This window comes from Symphalangus syndactylus, chromosome 6 (assembly GCF_028878055.3).
Source record: "Symphalangus syndactylus isolate Jambi chromosome 6, NHGRI_mSymSyn1-v2.1_pri, whole genome shotgun sequence".
NCBI lineage: Eukaryota > Metazoa > Chordata > Mammalia > Primates > Hylobatidae > Symphalangus > Symphalangus syndactylus.
Genome location: NC_072428.2, coordinates 92,363,730 through 92,387,189, shown reverse-complemented (window position 1 = coordinate 92,387,189; position 23,460 = coordinate 92,363,730). Strand labels below are relative to the sequence as shown.

Here is a 23,460-nt window from a genome sequence, read left to right as displayed (position 1 = left end):
TGATCATCTGAGCCTTCAGCTAGTTGTAATCTTTATGCTGGTAAAGGGTTTTGTTGACGTTGATGGCTGCTGACTGATCAAGGTGGTGTTTGCTAAAGGTTGGGGTAGCTGTGGCAATTTTTGATAAAATATAAGACAGGACCAGGAGCAGTAGTTCACATTTGAATCCCAGCACTTTGGGAGGCGGAGGTGGGAGGATCACTTGAGCCCAGAAGGTTGAGGCTGCAGTGAGCTTTGATTATGCCACTGTACTCCAGCCTGGGCAGAGGGAGACTCCACCTCTAAAAGCGTAAAATAAGAAAACAGTGAAGTTTGCCACATTGATTGTCTCTTCCTTTCACGAAAGATTACTCTGTAGCATGCCATGCTGTTTGATAGCAACAGCAGTTGCTGTTCTACCCACAGTAGAACTACTTTGCAAATTGGAGTCAGTCCTTTCAAACCCTTCCACTGCTTTATTAACTAAGTTGATTTAATGTCCTAAATCCTTTGTTGTCATTTCAAGTGTTCACAGCATCTTCACCAAAAGTATATTCCATCTCAAGAAAGTAGATTCCATCTCAAGAAACCACTTTCTTTTCTCATCCCTAAGAAGCAACTCTTCATCCATTCCAGGTTTTATCATGAGATTGTGGCAATTCATTTCCATCTTCAGGCTCCACTTCTAATTCTCTTGTTGTTTCCACCACATTTGCAGTTACTTCCTCTACTGAAGTCTTTAACCTCTCAAAGTTATCACGAGGGTTGGAATTAACTTTTTCCAAACTCTGTTAATCTTGATATTTCGACCTCCTCCCACGAATCATGAATGTAATTAATAGCATCTAGAATGCTGAATCCTTTCCAGAAGGTTTTCAGTTCACTTTCCCTAGACTCATCAGAGTAATCATTATTTATGGCAGCTTTAGCTTTACAAAATATGTTTCTTAAATAATAAGACTTGAAACTCGAAATTACTCCTTGACCCATGGGCTGCAGAATGGATGTTGTATTAGCAGGCATGAAAACATATTAATCTCCTTGTACGTGTCCATCAGAGCTTTTGGGTGACCAGGTGCATTGTAAACGGAAATATTTTGAAAGGAATTTTTTTTTCCAACCGGTAGTCCCCAGTAGTGAGCTTAAAATATTCATTAAACCATGCAATAGGGATGGGCTGGGGGTGGGGTTGAAAAAACAAAAACATGCTGTAAACAGATGTGCTGACATCCAGGCCTTATTCCATTTGTAGAGCACAGACAGAGTACATTTGGCATGATTTTTAGAGCCCTTAGGATTTTCAGAATGGTAAATGAGCATTGGCTTCAACTTAATGTCACCAGCTGCATTAACCCCTAACAAGAGAGTCAGCATGTCCTTTGAAGCTTTGAAGCTAGACGTTGACTTCTTTTCTCTAGCTCTGAAAGTCCTAGATAGCATCTTCTTCCAATATAAGGATGTTTCGTCCATACTGAAAATATGTCATTTAGTATAGCTTGTTTCATCAGTGCTCTTAGCTTAGATCTTTGGATAACTTGCTGCAGCTTCTACATCAGAATTTGGTGCTTCATCTCACACTTTTATGTTATGGGGATAGCTTCTTTCCTTAAACTTCGTGAACCAGCCTTTGCTAGCTTCTAACTTTCCTTCTGCAGCTTCCTCACACTTTATAGAAATGAAGGGAGTTAGTGCCTTGCTCTGAATTAGGCTTTGGCTTGTAGAAATGTTATAGCTGGTTTGATCTTCTATCTAGACCACTTTCTCCATGTAAGCAATAAGGCTGTTTGACCTACTTAATTTTTGTGTGTTTCCTGGAGTAGCTCTTTTAATGTCCTCCAAAAGCTTTTCCTTTTTGTTCTAAACTTGGCTGTTTAGTACAAGAGGCCTACCTTTCTGCCTATCTCAGTTTTCAACATGCCTTCTTTACTAAGCTTAATCATTTTTAGCTTTTTTATTTAAAGCGAAAAATTTGTGACCCTTTTCACTTGAACACTTTGAGGCCATTGTAGGGTTATTAGTTAGTCTAATTTCAATATTGTGTCTCAGGAAATAGGAAAGCCCAAGGAGAGGAAGAGAGACTGTACAAAAACTTGTCAATGGGACAGTGAGAACGCTCACAACATCTGTTGATTAAGTTTGCCATTTTATATGGGAGCAGTTTGTAGCACCCCAAAACAGAGTAGTAACTTCAAACATCACTGATCAGATTACAATAACAGATATCATCATAATGAAAAAGTTTGGAATACTGCAAGAGTTTCCAAAATGTGACACAGACCTGAAGTGAGCATATGCTGTTGAAAAAATGATACCAATATACTTGCTTGGTGCAGGGTTGCCCCAAAACTTCAATTTGTAAAATATGCAGTGTCTGAGAAACACAGTAAAATGAGGTATGCCTGTACTTAACAATAATTAATTAGGTATTGTTACTTAGTAATCTTCAAATATTCAGTGGTGTTGTAACTAGAATGCCATCTATGGACTGAAATAGAGAGGTATTTTTAAATAGGAATAAAATTGAACAAGTGGAAATACATTTTTAAAATCTGGTTATCATTAATATATGGTTTGAGTTTTTGTTTGTTTGTTTGTTTGTTTTGAGACTGTGAGACAGAATCCTGCTCTGTCAGTCAGGCTGCAGTGGCGTGATCTCGGCTGACTGCAACCTCCATCTCCCGGGTTCAGGCGTATTTCCTGCCTCAGCCTCCTGAGTAGCTGGGACTACAGGTGCCTACCACCATGGCTCAGCTTATTTTTTTGTATTTTTAGTAGAGATGGGGTTTCACTGTGTTGGCCAGGCTGGTCTCAAACTCCTGACCTCAGGTGATCCGACCACCTCTGTCTCCCAAAGTGCTGGGATTACAAGCATATAATCCCATGTAATCCACCACACCAGGCCTGAATATTTTGATTAGTCTGTTTGTTAATACCAGAGTATGTTTTGTTTGTTTCCTATCTTCAAAACTGAGAGAAGATAATTTCTTGCCCTGATTTTCTAACATTGGTATTTTTATGCTATGTCAAAGTAAAATTTATTTCAAAGCTATTTTGGTGTCCTACAGCATCATATTCTGTCCTCACTGTAGGAAGTAATGATATATTTACAGATAATTCGTATTTAAATAAAACTTATAAAGTGTGGTCTTCTATAAATATGACATACAAATTAAACTTACAAATTACATAGTGATTTTATTTGAAGTTTTTTATACTAATGTAGTTAATATATTTAAAATTATCTTTAATTTGTAAATATGTTAATTTTTTCAGTAAGCAATATATTGCAAAAGATACATCTTTCAGTTATATTACATAAATAATTGGGAAGCCTTAATTTATTCCATTACTCCCAACTATTTCCTATATCAGTTTTAAGTAATGTTGGACAGAAAGTGAATAAAATGAGAAAATATAAAAACTGAGAAATTATTAAGTAATCAAGTTATCTATTTAAGGGTTGTCAGTATATACATTAATATTATTAATCAATTGTCTTTTAAATGTCATTCTCATAATGTTTTAAGTTACTGTTAAGGTTTAGGATGTATTTCTCTTTTCATTACATTAGTAAGCTCATAGTATGTATCAAGTTATTGATGAAAAATCAAGTAGTATTGAGTACATAATTTTTTTGAAGCTAAAGGTTTTTGTGATTCACTGTGTCTTATTAATAATAGATTATGAGTGAGTTAGGATCAATGAAATTATCTGATAACCTTGACTTTGATCTTGACTTTGAATGTGACCTGGTGGAAAAAGCGTAGATAATTAAATCAGACAAACCTACCTTTTACAAGCATTTTGACCATGGTGCAGTACAGTTCACTCTGAGCTTCAGTTTCCTCACATTTGAAAGGAAATAATACCCACCTTGCAGTGTTAGAGATAATGTGTATATGATATTTAACACATAGTTTTTGATATCATTATTAGTTTTATACCAGGAATATAAGTACCAATATAATCTTATTACTGCTCATCTGAATGAGAGGCATTGTTAGTCACACTGCTTTCTATTCTTAACTAAATTAATCTCTTACAACTTGTTTTCTATCTGTTTCAAGGTATTAAAGTTTTGTCAGGTAAAAGATTTAAAAAAATTTTTTTTTAACTCTCAAAAGTAATTTAAGGTCCAAGTGTAGTGGCTCACACCTGTAATCCCAGCTGCTTGGGAGGCTAGGATGGGAGAATTGCTTGAGCCCAGGAGTTTGAGACCAACTTTGGCAACATGGCAAGATCCCATCTCTATTTTTTTAAATCTTTTTTTTTTTTTTTTTTGTGGGGAGAGACAGTCTCGCTCTGTCGCCCAGGCCTGAGTGCAGTGGCACAATCTCAGCTCTTTGCAACCTGCATCTCCCAGGTTCAAACGATTCTCATGTCTCAGCCTCCTGAGTAGCTGGGATTAAAGGCATGTGCCACCATGCCTGGCTAATTTTTTTGTATTTTTGAGTAGAGACAAGGTTTTGCCATGTTGGCCAGTCTGGTCTTGAACTCTTTGCCTTAAGTGATCCACCCACATTGGCCTTCCAAAGTGCTGGGATTGTAGGCATGAGCCACCATGCCCGACCTCCATCTATTTAAAAAAAAAAAATTTAGCCGGTTGTGGTGGCACACGCCTGTGGTCCCAGCTACTCAGGAGGCCGAGGCGGGAAGATCACTTGAACCTAGAAGGTAGAGGCTGCAGTGAGCCGTGATTGCACCACTGCACACTCCAGCCTGGGTGACAAAGTGAGACCCTATCTAAAAAAAGAGAGAATTTAATTTTATCATTTTCTGTAAACATCTCTTGGAAAATGAGATTTGGAAGTTACCTGTGTTTTTAAGCCTCTAAAATATTAGCTAACCCAACATACCAGACAGTTCTACTTTGTTTCTTTGTGAGCATTACTGTCAACTTATAGTTCATTCAGCCTATAGGTAATAACTCCATTTACTGTATTTGGAACTGTGAGGATTTAATTAGGAATTCATTAACCAATGCATTTCCTACTGCTGAAAAGATTTATTTAAGCTAGATGGTCACTTAGAGACTTTGATTTTATTGGGCCTTGATTCAAATTGCATCATTTCTTAATATCCGAATCATTCTATTTTCCATAAAGTTAGGCTTTTCATTCACTTACCTGATTTTCTAAAATGATGAGGTGCTTGATATTAGAAACTGATGAAAAGTTATCATTCTTTTTCTATACCTGTTTAAAATAGGAAGGTAAGAGGAGAAATTGTTTGACTACACTTTCTGTAATCTCTAATAAAATTGGATAGTTAAAATAATACATCATGTTTGTGTAGGGGTTTTACCATCTATGGTACATTTGAAATACACTCTTATTTAACAAACATGCAACAACTCTGTAAGATAAGGATTATTATTCCTATCTTTACAGATAAACTAAAGGTCAATAAAGGAGTAGAATTAGTACTTGCAAAATTCTTCTGATTCCAAGTAGAATACTCTTTCCACTTCATCACATATTTTACATTTAATGAGAATTCAGCCAGATATTTGTAGAGATTGTCATGTTACAAGCAATACAACTTGCCTAGCAACCTTTATACCAAATGGACCTCCTTGTACCAGACACTTTTTTAAAATTAGTTTTTCTTATCTAGAGGAGGATCTTTGGTCTACTCTGTAGACCTGGCAGATGGCAATGAACAGTTATACACTTAAGTCAGTAAGGTTCTTATGACTATTCTTGGAGAAGACACAGTAGCCTATTTTTTAAAACAATTGGGTAAATCTAAGCTCTCTCAGCTCCATGCCTGCTAACATGGGTTTTTCTGTTTTGGGGAAGTAGAAGTAAGCAGTACCCCAGGACACAAAATATTTATAACAATTTAAGAAAAACTTACATGAATTACTTACTAATTTTTTTTTGGATGACAGAAAAAATGTGAGCGCTATTGGCCTCTGTATGGAGAAGACCCCATAACGTTTGCACCATTTAAAATTTCTTGTGTAAGTATCCGTTTTTATAAACACTTTTTTCAGAAAACTGGCATGCTAAACTGATGAATAATTAAATTATAATGTGGTATGAACCCAGGTTTATAGACGCCAAGGACTCACAAACCTATGCTTACATTTTAAAAAATTATTTGTTTATATACTGCTTTTAAATTTGGAAGCTTTTGGGATGACTTCATAAATGTATATTTTCCTTGTATCTTACTATATTAATTTTGTGTTAGCCTTTGTGTATCAATTGATAGTAGGTGTTTACATGTAAATGAAGTAACTGTGCTTTTAATATTTGGAAATAGTATATTCATTTCAAATTGATAAAATGGGAAAGACTTGGTAACTGGAGTATAGTGTATCATATTAGCCCTTCATATCTAATTGTGCTCTCAAAAATTGTTATAATTATGTATAAAGATAAGTTTAAGACCAACCATACTGGGAGTAAAGATTGGTCCTGTCTGGCAGATTATTTGATATGAAACTTAAAATATTTTCTTAACATGTAATGACCTCTGGAAATGAATTAAATTCAAGCTCAAAAGCTAACAGCAAAAATCTGAGAAGATGAATAAAAAAACGAAAACAGTGAAGGAAATAAGAGGAGTATGAAAAAGAAAGGCATGGACAAAAAGAAGGAAAATATAAGTGAATTTTAAAATAGAACCAACAGTTTTCTTTAGGTGCCATAAAAAGACTGTAATTGAACATAACCTAAACATCAATTAATTTAGGCCAGGGACGGTGGCTCATGCCTGTATCCTACCACTTTGAGAGCCCAAGGCAAGTGGATCACTTGAGGTCAGGAGTTAGAGACCAGCCTGGCCAACATGGAAAAACCCCTTTTCTACTAAAAATACAAAAATTAGCTGGGTGTGGTGGTGGGCGCCTGTAATCCCAGCTACTTGGGAGGCTGAGGCATGAGAATTGCTTGAATCTGGGAGGTGGAGGTTGCAGTGAGCTGAAATTGCACCACTGCACTCCAGTCTGGGTGACAAGGGTGAAACTCCATCTCAAAAAAAAAAAAATTTAATGAATTTGCTTATATTAGGGTTCTCCAGAGAAGCAGAACCAATAGAATAAGAGTGTGTGTGCATGCGTCTGTGTGCATGTGTATACATTTAAGGAGATTTATTATGAGGAATTGGCTCAGGCAGTTATGGAGGCTGGCCAGTCCAAAATCTGCAGGGTAGGCTGGAGATCCTGGAGAGCTAATGCTGCAGTTTCAGTCTGAATGCTAATAAGCTGGAGACCCAGGAGAGCTGATGTTCAGTTCTAGTTGGGAAAGTCTTGTAGAATCAGAATGAGCCGATGTTGCAGATGAAGGCAGCCTGCTGGAGAATTCTGTCTTGCTTCAGGAGGCTGGTTCTTTTTGTTGCATTTAGGCCTTCAACAGATTGGATGAGGCCCAATAACATTATGGAGGACAGTTTGCTTTACTCAGAGACTACCAATTTAAATGTTAATCTCCTCCAAAAACAGTCTCACAGAAATAACTAGAATAATGTTTGACCAAATATTCTGGGCACACTGTGGCCCAGCCAAGTTGACAGATAAAATTAAATATCACATTCCCTATTCAGAGTTTCTTGTTTTTGACTTTGTTTTCCATGATTAAACGAAATATAATTTCTGTGGTTTTACTTATCATTGCTGAGTTCATGAACTCCGTAATTTTATGACTTAGTTACACTTATGACTTCTGAATTCCTCTCATACATACCCAAAGTTTAGTGCTTTCTAGGTTGACATAAAAAAGGACAGGACTGAATCTGTATTTTGCTACTTTATAAATCAATGTTGTTTTTATAATATTAACTATAACTCACCATTGAACTTTTTGGATGTAGTATTTAGTCAGTATTCTTAAGGTGCGGATTAGAATTAACTATTTGTGGGGTAAATGTAAAAATTTTAGGCCCGGTGCAGTGGCTCACACCTGTCATCCCAGCACTTTGGGAGGCTGAGGTGGGGAGGATTGCTTGAGCCCAGGAGTTTGAGACAACCCTGGGCAAAACAGTGAGACATTATTAACATTTTAAAAAATGTTAAAAATCCCACTGCATTTCATTTTATTTGGCTTGAATAATACCCAATACACACCACACTGTCTACTTCAGTGAGGAAACACCAACCCTCCTTCACCAATCCAGAAAGAAATCTGTAATATTAGATTCCTCGACAGTGTAGAAACCTAGTTCTGTGTAGTATGGTTGTTTTGGACATTTGTAAGTTTATTTTTAAAGTTTTATTTATTTTGTATATATCTTTTTGAGACAGGATTTTGCCCTGTCACCCAGGTTGGAGTGCAGTGGTCTTATCATGGCCCACTGCAGCCTCAATCCCCCAGGCTCAAGTGATTCTCTCACCTCAGCTTCCCGAGTAGCTGGGGCTGCTGGCATGGGCCACTACTAATTTTTGTCTTTTTGTAGAGACGAGGTCTCCCTGTGTTGCCCAGGCTGATCTTAAACTTCTGAGCTCAAGCAGTTTGCCCGCTTTGGCCTCCCAAAGTACTAGGACTACAGACCACCACACCCGGCCAAACATTTGTAAATTTAGATGTAATAAGATAACTATAGTGAATATTACAACTCAAGAGAAAATACAGTGCTTAATATCAACAACAAATCAACTTGAAATTTTTTAACATTTGAGAGTCAGGAATAGTGAACAATTTACAATAATGGATATAAGGAAGAATGCAATAGTTTTATAGTGTAGAAAATGAATTGATTCTTGGGGGGTGGTTTTTCAATTAAACTAAAAGATACATCTCTATAAACAGTTCACAAAGAAAAAACAAAACATGGAGAAAGATTTATTAAAAATAAAACAGTAGATAACTTGAAAGGTCTCTAGATAAGTGGTTTGGTTTGATTTGATTAGTAACGACTAGTTTAATTTGTCAGTGTCAGGATTGATCCATGCTGAAGAAATATTTTCTTTGATAATTTAAAAATGGAAGGTAATTGTTTGTCTTGCAATTGGTTCAGACAACTCGGGATTTGTTATCATTGACTTAACTGCAAAGAAAAATCAAATTTATAAATAGCATGTTGGTAAAAATATTCGTAGTAAGTCATTTGACTACTTGGCAGTCAGAGTTTGAGGCTGAGAAATGACAGTCTTTTCTAGAGCTCTCTCTCGATGTGGGATGAGGACAAGGGTAAAGTGGTGGTGAAAGGATGAAGACTGGTTAGCAGGAGCTCAATCACATGTTGCCACATGTAACCACTTAGACTGGATGTCAGCACACTACCCATGGCTCAGATCTAGCCCACTGCCTGTTTTGTAAATAAAGTTTTGTTAGAACACATCTATGCACATTAATTTATGAATTTGTCTATCACAGTAGCAAAGTTGTGTAGACAAAGACTTTGTGGCCCAAAAAGCCAAAAATATTTACTATCTGGTCCTTTACAGAAATATTTGAAAAAGTTCAAATATTATTTGAAAAGTTCAAAGTAAATTACTGTAATTTTAAAAATTAAAGCAGGTATAATAGTATTTTTGTTAATAAAACAACATACACTATTGTTCTTCATAATCCTTGTTCTAAACTCTCTGTAGTTTTAACCAATAAGGCAAAAAGAATAATTTGCTTAGTGATAGACTGATGTAGATTAATACTTTGACTAAATCACTGTAAGAGACCTTTAAAGTGGTTATGTTATCAACAACCACAATAATAATAACAATTTGGGGTGTTCTTCTCTCTTCCTTCTTCAGTTGCTATCCAGTTAATTGAAACTTGAATGTTAGGGAAAATCATGCGTTATGGAAAGGTAAAATGGTTGAAGATAGGATATGGTGGTTGGTACTGAGGAATGACATTCTATTTATATTTACATGATTCTGGGGGTGGTTACTACTTTGCAAATATTTCATTGGGTGATAGATGCTTAAGTAATTCGTTTAGACACTTTTTTTTTTAAGGTGTAAGTAAAACTTACAAAAGCAAATTGATGTTTTTTCTTTACTGTCTATACAAGTTTTTTTAATGAACCTTTTTTTTTTTCAAGTTTCTTAGTGTAGTAGGTAACTTGATTCCCAAATTCACTTTTCTTATTTGTACGTATTGTTTGGGTCTGTTAGGAGACTTTATCTGATAGGAGACTTCATTTTAAGGGTTTTTTTTTTTTTTTTTTTTTTTAGCGTTTTGTTTTTTGTTTTGAAACAGGGTCTTACTGTGTCACCCAGACTGGAATGCAGCGACATGATCGCAGCTCACTATAGCCTTGGCCTCACTGCTGGGCTTAGTGATCCACCTACCTCAGCCTCCCAAGTAGCTGAGACCACAGGCCTACACCTCAATGCCCAGCTAGTTTTTGTATTTTTTTGTAGAGACAGGGTTTTGCCATGTTGTTCAGGCTGGTCTTGAACCCCTAGGCTAAGCGATCCGACCACCTCAGCCTCTCAAACTACTGGCATTACAGGTGTGAGCCACTGCCTAACTTTTTCAAGACTATTTTTTTAGAGCAGTTTTAGGTTCGCAGCAAAATTGAGAGGAAGGTACAGAGATTTCTTATATACACCCTGTCCCCACAAATGTAGCCCTCTCGTTATCAACATTCCCTACCAGAGCAGTCTCTTTGTTACAATTCACATACCTACACTGACAAGTCATTATCACCAAGAGTTCACATTTTACATTAGGGTTCATTCTTGGTGCTATACATTCTGTGGGTTTGAAGAAATATATGATGACGTGTATCCACCATTGTAGTATCATACAGAATAGTGTCATTGCTCTAAAAGTCCTGTGTTCCACCTATTCATTCATTCATCTAACCCCTTCCCAACCCTAGGTAGTCATTATTTTTACTGTCTCCATAGTTTTGCCTTTTCCAGAAGTCATGTAGTTTGTTTTTGTTTGTTTGTTTGTTTTGAGACGGAGTCTTGCTCAGTTGCCCAGGCTGGAGTGTAGTGGCACTATCTCAGCTCACTATGACCTCTGCCTCCTGGGTTCAAGCAATTCTCCTGCCTCAGCCTCCTGAGTAGCTGGGATTACAGGTGCATGCCAGCATGCACAGCTAAGTTTTGTATTTTCGTAGAGACATGGTAAAAATGTTGGCCAGGCTGGTCTCGAGCTCCTGACCTCAAGTGATCCACCTGCCTCGGCCTCGCGAAGTGCTGGAATTACAGGCATGAGCCACTGCGCCCGGCCCAGAAGTCATATAGTTTGAATCATGTAGTATGTAGCCTTTTCAGATTGGCTTATTTCACTTAGTAATGTGCATTTGGGGTTCATCCATGTCTTTTCATGGCTTACTAGCTCTTTTTTTCCTTTTATTATTTTTAATTGACACATAATATCTATACTTATTAATGGGGTACATGTTGTTTTGGTACATGTATGTATAATTTAAAATGTGGAGTGATTAAATCAGGATAATTAGCATGTCTATCACTTGAAACATTACAAATGTTTGATGACTTTTAGAATTTTTTTATAATTATCAGGTACATCTGGAACTTTAAAGGTTAATTTTATATTGTGGACTTTGATACAAGTATTTTATTTGTTTTGATGTGTCTTTTTGTTTTAACGTTTTCACTGACTTAGAAATGTTTCTCTTTATTCAGGAGGATGAACAAGCAAGAACAGACTACTTCATTAGGACACTGTTACTTGAATTTCAAAACGTAGGTACTTACCATTTATAGACTGTCTCTAAGAATAGTTTCCAGGCTGGGTGCAGTGGCTTATGCCTGTAATCCCAACACTTTGGGAGGCTAAAGTGGGAGGGTGACTTGAGTCCAGGGGTTCAAGACTAGTCTGGGCAACACAGTGAGATCTTGTGTCTACAAAAAGAAAAAAGTTAGCCGGGCATGGTGGCATGTGCCTGTAGTCCCACTCACTCAGAAGGCTGAGCCCGGGAGGTTGAGGCTGCAGTGAGCCATGATTGTGCCACAGCACTCCAGCCTGGGCAACAGAGCGAGACTCTCAAAAATGGTTTTGAGAATAGAGAATAGTTTTCAAAGAGAAGATATAGAGAGGGAGGGGAGTGTAGGCTGAAAAACCACCTATTGGGTAGTATGCCCACTCCTTGGGTAACAGGATCATTTGTATTCCAGACCTCAGCGTTATACAACATACATATGTAACCTGCACGTGTACCCCTTAATCCAAAATAAAAGTTGAGGCCAGGTGTGGTGGCTCACGCCTGTAATCCCCAACACTTTGGGAGGCTGAGGCGGGTGAGTCAGTTGAGGCCAGGAATTCAAGACCAGCCTGGCCAACACGGCGAAGCCCCATCTCTACTAAAAAATGCTAAAATTAGCTGGGCATGGTGGTGCACACCTATAATCCCAGCTACTGAATTGCTTGAGCCTGGGAGACAGAGGTTGCAATAAGCCGAGATGGTGCCACTGCACTCCAGCCTGGGCGACAGAGCGAGACTCCGTCTCAAAAAATAAAATAAATAATTTTTTTTTTTTTTTTTTTTTGAGACGGAGTCTCGCTCTGTCGCCCAGGCTGGAGTGCAATGGCACAATCTCGGCTCACTGCAAGCTCCGCCTCCCGGGTTCACGCCATTCTCCTGCCTCAGCCTCTCTGAGCAGCTGGGACTACAGGCGCCCGCCACCACGCCCGGCTAATTTTTTGTATTTTTAGTAGAGACGGGGTTTCACCGTGGTCTCGTTCTCCTGACCTCGTGATCCGCCCGCCTCAGCCTCCCAAAGTGCTGGGATTACAAGCGTGAGCCACCACGCCCGGCCATAAATAAAATTTTTTAAAAATAGAAAATATAATACTACTACCTAAATGTTTTAAAATGGATTTGCTAGAAAATTATTTTGCTTTATATCTGCAAAATACAAATAATATATATAATATATATTATTATTTTGCTTTATATCTGCTTGGTAGTTTTTTGTAAGTAAAAAAAGTATCAGCAATTTTTATTTTTAAAGCATGTGAAGTTAATTTTTGTCTTTGCAAACTAATCAACTTTTAGCTACTAAAAAAATAAAACAAGCTATATAAATAGTAGACTATGTTATTTAACATAGTTAATGAAATTTGGTAATTTTTTAGTTATGAAGATGAAAATGAGAGTGTAATATTTAGTATCTTGACATTTATGCTTATCACATTACATAATAAAGTAATATTATAACATACCCTAAATTTATTAAATTTGGAATAGTTATGCCTTCTTTGCAGCAAATATTTTTACTCTATTGCAGTAAGCAGGTTATTGCATTGTTTATATAATTATTACCCTGTTTCACTAGTTTACAATTTGTTAAAGAAAAGTCACTATCAAAGCTAAGTCTTCATTTAGGTATATATTGTTTTTAGTTGAAACCCCCCACAGTGCCCCGACTTTTTTTTTTTTTTTTTTTTTTTTTTTGGCAACAGGGTCTCACTATATATTGCCCAGGCTGGACTCCTGAGCTCAAGCAGCCCTCCCATCTCCGCCTTCCTAGTATCTGAGACTATAGGCATGAGCCACCAAACCCAGCTAAATTTTTTATAGTTTATAGAGATGGAGTCTTGCCGTGTTGCTCAGGCTGCTGTCAAATTCCTGGCCTCAAGTGATGTTGCCTTTTGCATTGGCCACCCAAAGTGTTGGGATTACAGATGTGAGCCACTGAGTCTGGACTGGTTGCTAATTTTTTAATCTACAGTAATAATAATAAGTACCTTAATGAATTTCTGTAGTAGATGAGGCATCTTAATCCTGCTAACTGCATCATATCCAGATACTGCTATGTCTGTTGCACATAGATGAAGATACATAAACTTTAAGAAGTTAAATAGCTTACCTGAAGTTATTTAGGAAATGGCAAAAGTAGAATTTGAGTATGGTTTGCTTAGATTCCGAGTATTGCTGTTTCTGTTAAACACCTGCAATAACCATTGTCAAAACATTTGACATCAGTACACCTTTACATTCTTCAAAGTTATTGAGGATCCCAAAGTTTTTGTTTCTGTGGGTTATATCTTTCAGTATATACTATATTTGAAATTAAAACTGAGAAGTTTTTAAAAAACATGAATACATAGGCATATATTTTATTGGCTGTTAAAGAATAAGGCAAGTAACATTTTAGTATTATTCTGAGAATTATTTAAAGCTCATAGACCCCCTCAAAAGGGTTGAGGGGAGGGGGTACCCAGACCATATATTGAGAACCACTAATCTGTAAGAAGACTAGTGAGTTTGGGATTGGACAAATTCATCTCTCCGTTCTTTTTCAGTTTAATATTCTGTTAGTCTTCTGATTACAATGGATACTACTCTAACCTAGTGTAACATGGTGCTTACGGTATATTGCTCATCCATTTAATAGTGTGGATTAGTTAAATAGTATATATAGTGTAATGTTTAAAGTACATGCTCTGGAAGTAGAACTGCCTGGTTTAGAGCTCACACTTGTCACTTCTTAGGAAAGTTTGGGCAAGTTATTTTATCTGTATATCTCAGTTATAAAATGAGGATGGTATTAACAGTACTTTCCTCATGGAAATTAAATTGTTACATGTGAAGCCCTTAGGCATTTGGCATGTGTTAAACAGTCAATAAGTGTCGGCTATTATTTATTTGGGTTTTTTTAAAAGCAGTGCTAAAGGCATTTGGCATGTGTTAAACAGTCAATAAGTGTCGGCTATTATTTATTTGGGTTTTTTTAAAAGCAGTGCTAAATGCCACACAAATCTCTTAGAAATGGCAGTTTAAATGAGCTGTGCAGCTTTAAACTTTGCAAAGTATTTTCATAATTGTCGACTTTCTGTTTTTCTTGAAGGAATCTCGTAGGCTGTATCAGTTTCATTATGTGAACTGGCCAGACCATGATGTTCCTTCATCATTTGATTCTATTCTGGACATGATAAGCTTAATGAGGAAATATCAAGAACATGAAGATGTTCCTATTTGTATTCATTGCAGGTACAAAAGAATTTCCCAAGTTTGTAAATACATTATTTTTATTTAAGTTTGATGTTATACAAGGTTTTATTTCTGCATTAATATGATAGTAATCTTGAATTTCTCCTAGCCTTGATAATAATGTTTGGACTAGGGCCTTGTAAGTTGATGTGGTCTCATTTGGTTGACAGACCGTTTAGAATATTGTTGCATTAAAACACAGGATCATGTATTTGAAAACAGTATTCACATGGTGGAAAGCTCGGATCCTCATCATACTCTACTTTTTAAAGTCAATATAGTAGTATTTTCTTTTAATCAATTTCCCTGAAACAATGACCAAACAATTTTCATTCCTGATAAACATTGACATGAGATTTTTAAAAACAGGATATTGCTCTGATGCCCAGGCTGGAGTGCAGTGGCACAATTGTAGCTTACTGTAAATTCAAACTCCTGGCCTGAAGTGATCCTTGTGCCTCAACTTCCCAAGTAGCCAGGACTACAGGCATGTGCTACCACACTGAACTAATTTTTTTTTTAATTAAAGAAAATTGTTTTTAAGAGACCAGGTCTTGCTCTGTTGCCCAGGCTGATCCGAACTCCTGTCCTCAAGTGATTCTCCCACTTTGCTCTCCCAGAGTCTTGGGGCTTACAGGCATGAGCCACTACGCCTGGCAACATGACTTTCTTTGTTTAATATATGTAAGATGTACATACATAGGTCTTATTGATCTAAGATATCATCAATTCTAAGACACACCATTATTATGTATATTAACAGTAAAAAAATCACTGCCAATTATAAGGGGAAAATGTCATTTGTAAGAAGCCATTGGTGGTAAGATACATACCAATCTCAGAGCTGTTACATTGAGATTAAAAAGTGTGTTTTGATGAAAAACTAAATGCTGTTTTTATTCTTGGGGAACATCAGTTTCCACGTTTGCACCACTGCCTATCATATTATGAAATTTTATAATTTATAGCTACTGAAAAATTTAAAGCAGGAAGCCAGCATTCTTGTAGTAAAGTAATATAAACTATTACTATGTTTTATAGTAGATTACTTCATTATAAGCATTACATAAAATTCAATGATTACTGACCTAGTTAAGCTACCTCTGAATGTGAAAGGACAAGTATAGGTGCACCTACTTTAAATTGCACAATAGAAATCTTTTCATTTGTTCAAATAATATTTGAAGTTCAATTAGGTTTTGCAAAATTACTCGTTTGGATGTGTTAAGAAATCATGTAAACTCTGCCTTTGACTTTGGGGGAATGAACATGAGATTCGTTTATTCTTGGGGGGCAGTTAATTTTGTATTCTAGAAGGGGGGTTAATTGTATAATGTATTTTAGCTAAGAGAAATCAGTTTAAGATAACCAACTTTTCTTAATCTAACATTTTGGCTTATTTCTGTCATCTGGTCATTCTCATGATGCAAATAATACAAAGCTAAATACATAATAAATAGGTAATATATTAATATGTAATACAAAGCTAAATATACATAATACATATGCACATATATGTATACATTATATGTAATACATAAAACAAAGCTTAATTTGTATTATGGATTTAGGAGTGTAATGGAAAATACCCCTTTAAAAGGAAAAGCACAAGACTGAATTAGTCAAGAAAATACTAAATGTTTGCAATAAGTGTCATGGCCGGGTATAGTGGCTCAGTGCTTTGGGAGGCCGAGGCAGGATGATTGCTTGAGCCCAGAACTTTGAGGCTGCAGTAAGCAATGATTACACTACTGCACTCCAGCCTGGGTGACATAGTAGACCCTATCTTTAAAAAAAAAAAAGAATATAGGTATCATTATAATATGGATGATACAGGATATTTTGAAACCTAATTTTTGGAATTTCATTATATAGGTATGGGTTTCTACATAGTAGAAGCTACTTGAATCCTTAGACAGTTTTTCTACTCTGAATTTTTAGTTTACATTAGATTCTTCTGAAGGCCTTACAGTCATAGTACTTATTTCATAAGACCTATCAATTTATTCCTCTAAGGGACTTGTTATCTGCATTCACATTTGTTATAAAAAGTAAATGAGATTTTTCAAACTTAGAGATTTATTTTTTATTATTTACATCGTTAAAATATTTTTTCAGTGGAGTTGAAGCACTGAAGATAGTTTTCTTATTCACTTGGTTTGACCGTAATGCTCATAATTAATGATGTAAAAGGGCTACTTTTTATTCATGGGCCAGGAAAGTAACTTGCTGGTGGAGATGTGGGAATCAGTTAACAAGTTCATTAAAACTATTTTTTTCTGTGGTTAATTCAGTGGTTCGTTGACCATTTAATTAAGTAGGATTGACCAGATAAAAATACACAATATGTTTAATTATAGAATTAAAAGATAAATTGCTTTCACTTTGACTTCTTATAAGTTAGTTAAAATAATTTCCTGTTCAATCATAAATCCATTTGTATAGGAAGGCTTTTCATCAAAAAATAAATTGACCATTAAATATTTTTAGACAATCAAAACAGTACGTTAACTGTAATGACTTAGAAAACACATTCATAAAAGCAAGAAAATTCTTTTGCTTTCCACTAGTTCCACTGGAGATAACCATTGTTAAAACTCGGGAATGTGTCCTTTCAGTGTGTGTATGTGTACATACAGTATTGTTTTGTTTTATTTTGTTTGACGGAGTTTCGCTCTTGCTGCCCAGGCTGGAGTGCAATGGCAATCTCGGCTCACTGTAACCTCTGCTTCAACTATTTTATACAGCAGTTTAAATGCTTAGTGGCCACTCAATTTTTTGTTTTTAATTTACTTTAGTGGCCATCTTATTGTTAAATCTTTGAGCACATCTGCAATTATTAGGACAAATTTATTATTGGATAAATATCCAGAAGTGAGATTTCTTGGTCAAGGACATAAACTTTTAAAGTATTTTAATGAGTATTTTTTAATGTGTTATCCAGAAAATTGATGCTACTTAATTCTACTGCTGGCAGTATGTGAGAGTACCTATTTCCCTCTACCTTCCCCAATACTGTGTGTTATCTTTTTGTTTGCTTTTTTTTTTGGAGACAGTCTTGCGCTGTCGCCCGGGCTGGAGTGCAATGGCGCGATCTCAGCTCACTGCAACCTCTGCCTCCTGGTTCATGCGATTCTCCTGCCTCAGCCTCCCGAGTACTGGGATTACAGGCACACACCATCACACCCAGCTAATTTTGGATATTTTTAGTAGAGACGGGGTTTCACTATGTTGGCCAGACTGGTCTTGAACTCCTGACCTCATGATCTGCCCACCTCCACCTCCTAAAGTGCTGGGATTACAGGTGTGAGCCACCGTACCCAGCCTTTGTTTGCTTTTTAAATGTTTTTTTCTTCCTTTTTTTTTTGAGACAGAGTCTTGCGCTGTCGCCTGGGGTTGGAGTGCAGTCGTGCGATCTTGGCTTACTGCAACCTCCGCCACCTGGGTTCAAGTGATTCTTCTGCCTCAGCCTCCCGAGTAGCTGGGATTATAGGCATGCACCACCACACCCGGTTAATTTTGTATTTTTAGTAGAGTTGGGGATTCTCCATGTTGGTCAGGCTGGTCTTGAACTCCCGACCTCAGGTGATCCACCCTCCTTGGCCTCCCAAAGTGCTGGGATTACAGGCGTGAACCACTGCGCCCGGCCTCATCTTTTAATAATTACATAAATTCTTTATATATTGAGGACATTAACTTTTAGTCATGTTGTAAGTACCGTGATTTTTCCCGTCTTCTGCCTGTTTGTGATACATAAGTTTCATTTTGTCATGTCAGATTTTTGAATGGTTTTTGTCCATTGAGATATTTATACATAAAAAGTCTTTCCCTAACACAATAGTGTATATATTTTGCATATATTTTTAGTACTTTCATAGATTTACTTGTTAACATTTATTATTGGATAAATATCCAATATGTTTATATCATATATATATATTTTTTTTAATCCACCTGGATTTTTTATGGTTAAGGTGTGTGATCAGAATTTAATTTTTTGCTCTTCATAGATAGCTAACTTTTCCTTTGCTACTTATTGAACGGTCTAATCTCTGGAGAATTCACTGTTATGTAAGAAATGTTACATGTACTCAGATCTGTTCCTGAACTTTCTATTGTGTTTCATTGATCTGGTTATCTGTATCTTTATATTATACTTTTAGCTATCAAATTTTCGATATATATAATTTATCCCAGTAACTCAACTAAAATTCTATAAATGTTTTGATGCACAGAATTCACAAATGTATCAACAACTAAAAATTAATATAATTGATTATGTTTATTATTAAGAGTTTTTAAAAATCTTTCTAGGTTGTTTATAGTGTACTTTTATCAGGAATTTTAGGTTACATGTTTAACAAACTGCTGATAGGTATATCAGCAGTTTCAAAATATGCATTAAAATGCTACACAACTTTGGGGGGGTTTTTGCCAAAGATTATTCTGGTGATGTCAGTAACATCTTATAATTACTCATAGTGATTTTCAATTCTAAGATGCATAAGCCTTTCTCAAGTTGAGAAGCAGTTACTTTAAAATACTTTTGTCATGTGTTTCTTTTTTTTTTTTTCTGAGACAGAGTCTCGCTCTGTCGCCCAAGCTGGAGTGCAATGGCGTGATCTCAGCTCACTGCAACCTCCGCCTCCCAGGTTCAAGCGATTCTCCTGCCTCAGCCTCCCAAGTAGCTGGGATTACAGGCGCCCGCCAGCACGCCTGGCTAATTTTTTTTTTGTATTTTCAGTAGAGACGGGGTTTCACCACGTTGGCCAGGCTTGTCTCAAACTCCTGACCTCAGGTAATCCGCCCCCCTTGGCCTCCCATTGTGTTGGGATTACAGGCGTGAGCCACTGAGCCCAGCCTGTCATGTTTTAAAATGAAAAAATCTATGGTATGTTACTCTACATTCCCCAGCTCCCATTAGTTTTTTGGGATACGAGAGCGTATCATTGTCTTGTTCTTTTGATGAAATCACTGCTGTTGCTCAATCCATTTACTAGGGCTTACAGCATTCTTCACCTTTCCTATGCCTTCTGTAGATTAAAATGATGTACCATTTCGTCCTGTACTCTAAAACAAGAGCTTTTTTTTTTTTTTGAGATGGAGTTTTGCTCTTGCTGCCCAGGCTGGAGTGCAATGGCACGATCTTGGGTCACTGCAACCTCCACATCCCCGGTTCAAGTGATTCTCCTGCCTCAGCCTCCTGACTAGCTGGGATTACATGTGTCTGCCACCACACCCAGCTAATTATGTGTTTTTAGTAGAGACAGGGTTTCACCACGTTGGCCAGGGTGGTCTCAAACTCCTGACCTCAAGTGATCCACCGGCCTCAGGCTCCCAAAGTGCTGAGATTACAGGCGTGAGCCCCTGTGCCCAGCCACAAGAGCCATCTTGAACATAGAATAAATATGTCTCTGTAAGACGTTGTTAACTAGTCATGTTTTCTGATGTAGCATTAGACTTCCAGAGTGACAACTTAGTAGCTATTCTGTGTGTCACTTACTCTTGGAAGTTCCTTAAATTAATTTTTGTTTTTCTTTTTGAGATGAAGTCACACTCTGTTACCCAGGCTGGAGTGCATTGGTGCCATCATGGCTTACTGCAGCCTCAACCTCCCAGGCTCAAGCAGTCCTTCTGCCTTGGCCTCCCAAAGTGCTGGGACAACAGGCATGAGCCACTGCGTCCAACCCCTTGAATGAAATGTTTAAAAGATAGACAATAGGCCCTCCTTATTCAAGACTCCACTGTCCTCAGTTTCAGTTACTCATAGTTCAAAAATATCAAATGGAAAATTTCAGAAGTAAACACTTTGTAAGTTTTAAATGCTGCACCATTCTGAGAAGCATGGGGAAGTATGTCCTGCTTGAGAGATAAATCATCCCATGGTTCAGTGTGTACACACTGTAGACTCTACCAGCCCATTAGTCACATAGTAGATACTGCAGTTATCAGATGGACTGTCATGGTGTCCCAGTGGTTATGTTCACATGACCTTTATTTTACTTATAATGGCCCAAACCTCAACAGTAGTTAGGTAGTGAGTAGTGATAGATTGTTGTAATTGTTCTAATGTATTATTAGTTATTGTTGTTAATCTCTTGTTGTTCCTGATTTATAGATTAAACTTTATCATAAGTATGTACATATAGGAAAAATCATAGTGTATATGTATATGTATTCTATGTAACAGATGTTGCCATGAACACACTGTAAGTTGTGTTTTGTTTACCAAGTAGAATTTTGTCAAACTTCTTAAATGATTTTTTGTTTCTGAATATTAACATGTCTATCCACATTTATTTTATAGTTGTTTTATCACAAAAATCAATTTTTTTCAAACTTTATATCCTTAGTGCAGGCTGTGGAAGAACAGGTGCCATTTGTGCCATAGATTATACGTGGAATTTACTAAAAGCTGGGGTAAGAATAATTTTTTGTAGCATTATGTTCAATTGATCTATTATGATTTTCAAACTTCATTATTAATTGCAGTAAATTATAGTGTATATTTTATTATACATGTTATTTTTTCCAAAGTAGTTTTATTAAGTAAGAAATAAAGGTAGTGAAGGGCGGGCACAGTGGCTTACGCCTGTAATCCCAGTACTTTGGGAGGCCAAGGTAGGAGGATCGCTTGAGCCCTGGGGCTCAAGACCAGCCTGGGCAACATAGGGAGACCCCCGTCTCTAAAAATAATTAAAAAATAAAAATGATTAAAAAAAGAAAGAAAAGTGGAGAAAAGGTATAATTGCTGCATATTGCCTTGATAGGATGCATTGGGCAACAATGTGAGAGTGTTCTAGGTGAGTGAATCCTTGCATTAGGATATAAACTGTTAGTGACTTTTCCAATACTGAATTTTCATTGCTTTTTTTTTTTTTTTTTTTTTTTTTTTTTTTTTTTTTTTTTTTTTTTTTGAGATAGAGTTTCACTCTTGTTGCCCAGGCTGGAGTGCGATGGTGCGATCTCAGCTCACTGCAACCTCCGCCTCTTGGGTTGAAGCCATTCTCCTGCTTCAGCCTCCCTAGCAGCTGGGATTACAGGTGCCTGCCATCACGCCCAGCTAATGTTTTATATTTTTGGTAGAGACAGGGTTTCACCATGTTGGCCAGGCTGGTCTCAAACTCCTTACCTCAGGTGATCCACTCATCTCAGCCTTCCAAAGTGCCGGGATTATAGGCGTGAGCTACCGTTCCCATCCCATTGCCTTTTATGTTTATTCTAGGTATAAGTGTATTTCATTCAGCATGTATTTATGCCTGCTGGAGACATTATAGTATTGTAGTCTATGAATGCTGACATGAGCCAAATTGCCCAGATTATAATTCTGGCTTTCTCATTTACTAGCTGTGGGATCTTGGTCAAAATACTAATACCATAGTGCCTCTATTTCTTTATCAGAAAGTAGGGGTCATAGTGGTAGTAATGCATAAGAATTAAATTAACTTTTGTGAAGTTCTTCAGAACTATGTGTGGTAAATTGTAAGTACTCAGTTTATTGTTAGTGTTGATTACTGTTGCTGTTGTGATTGTTGTTCCTACTACTGCTTTTTCCAAGAAATAGTGTTTGATACTGTGGATATACAGAGATAAATAAGATCCAGCCTTCATTATAGATTTGAAAAATAAGTCTCTTCATTATGTATACATTTGATTCTTTTGCTGGTTCCATAATGTGTTCATTTCTAGAGAGGCACCTTTAATCCTTCGTAGCTGTATAGTTTCCATGAATTGTTCATCTTTGTCTTGTACGGAGTAGAATTAATAAAATGTTTCTTTTTTCTTTTTCTTCCTTCTTACCCTTATTTCTCTTTTTTACCTGCCGTCTCTCCATTTTTTATTGTTGCAAGGAAATATTTACATGTTAAACAGTTCCTTAAAAAGCCCTCTGGGGTTAAATATTTTTTTCCTAAAAAACTATAATCATCTAATTCTCAATTGAAAATGCTTAAGTGAACAAAATTTAACTGGAATCCTATCGCATTTTAACATAAAAGTCAAAGATTAAAATTGGAATGAGAAGGGACATGTAAATGAATGCTAGCAAACAAAACAAACATCTGGTCATTTTAAAAGTTGTGTATTTTGGCTAGGTGCCATGGCTTATGCCATAATTCCAGCACTTTCGAAGGCTGAGGTGGGTGGATCACCTGAGGTCAGGAGTTTGAGACCAACCTGGCCAACATGGTGAAACCCCATTTCTACTAAAAATACAAAAATTAGCCAGGCGTGGTGGCCTGCGCCTGTAATCCCATTTACTTGGCAGGCTGAGGCAGGAGAATTGCTTGAACCTGGGAGGCAGAGGTTGCAGTGAGCCGAGATTGTGCCACTGCACTGCAACCTGGGTGACAGAGCAAGACTCCGTCTCAAAAAATAAAATAAAATAAAAGTTGTGTATTTTGAACATAGTTCTCTCTCTTTTTTTTTGAGATGGAGTCTGACTCTGTCGTCCAGGCTGGAGGGCAGTGGCGTGATCTCGGCTCACTGCAACCTCTGACTCTCAGGTTCAAGTGATTCTCCTGCCTTAGTTTCCCGAGTAGCCCGGATTACATGCACGTGGCACCATGCCTGGCTAATTTTTGTATTTTTAGTAGAGGTGGGGTTTCACTGTGTTTC

At 36.9% G+C, this 23,460-nt stretch overlaps 1 protein-coding gene across 6 annotated transcripts in view; it reads left to right on the top strand.

The window, feature by feature from the left end:
- Window positions 1-23,460, top strand: part of PTPN12 (protein tyrosine phosphatase non-receptor type 12) — a 109,876-nt gene that overhangs the window by 49,192 nt on the left and 37,224 nt on the right. For all 6 annotated transcript variants that reach the window (XM_055283462.2, XM_055283469.2, XM_063641547.1 and 3 more), the window contains exons 6-9: window positions 5,873-5,944; window positions 11,534-11,593; window positions 14,702-14,844; window positions 21,198-21,264. In XM_055283462.2, the coding sequence (XP_055139437.1) occupies window positions 5,873-5,944; window positions 11,534-11,593; window positions 14,702-14,844; window positions 21,198-21,264 (342 nt within the window). The remainder of the gene's footprint in view (window positions 1-5,872; window positions 5,945-11,533; window positions 11,594-14,701; window positions 14,845-21,197; window positions 21,265-23,460) is intronic.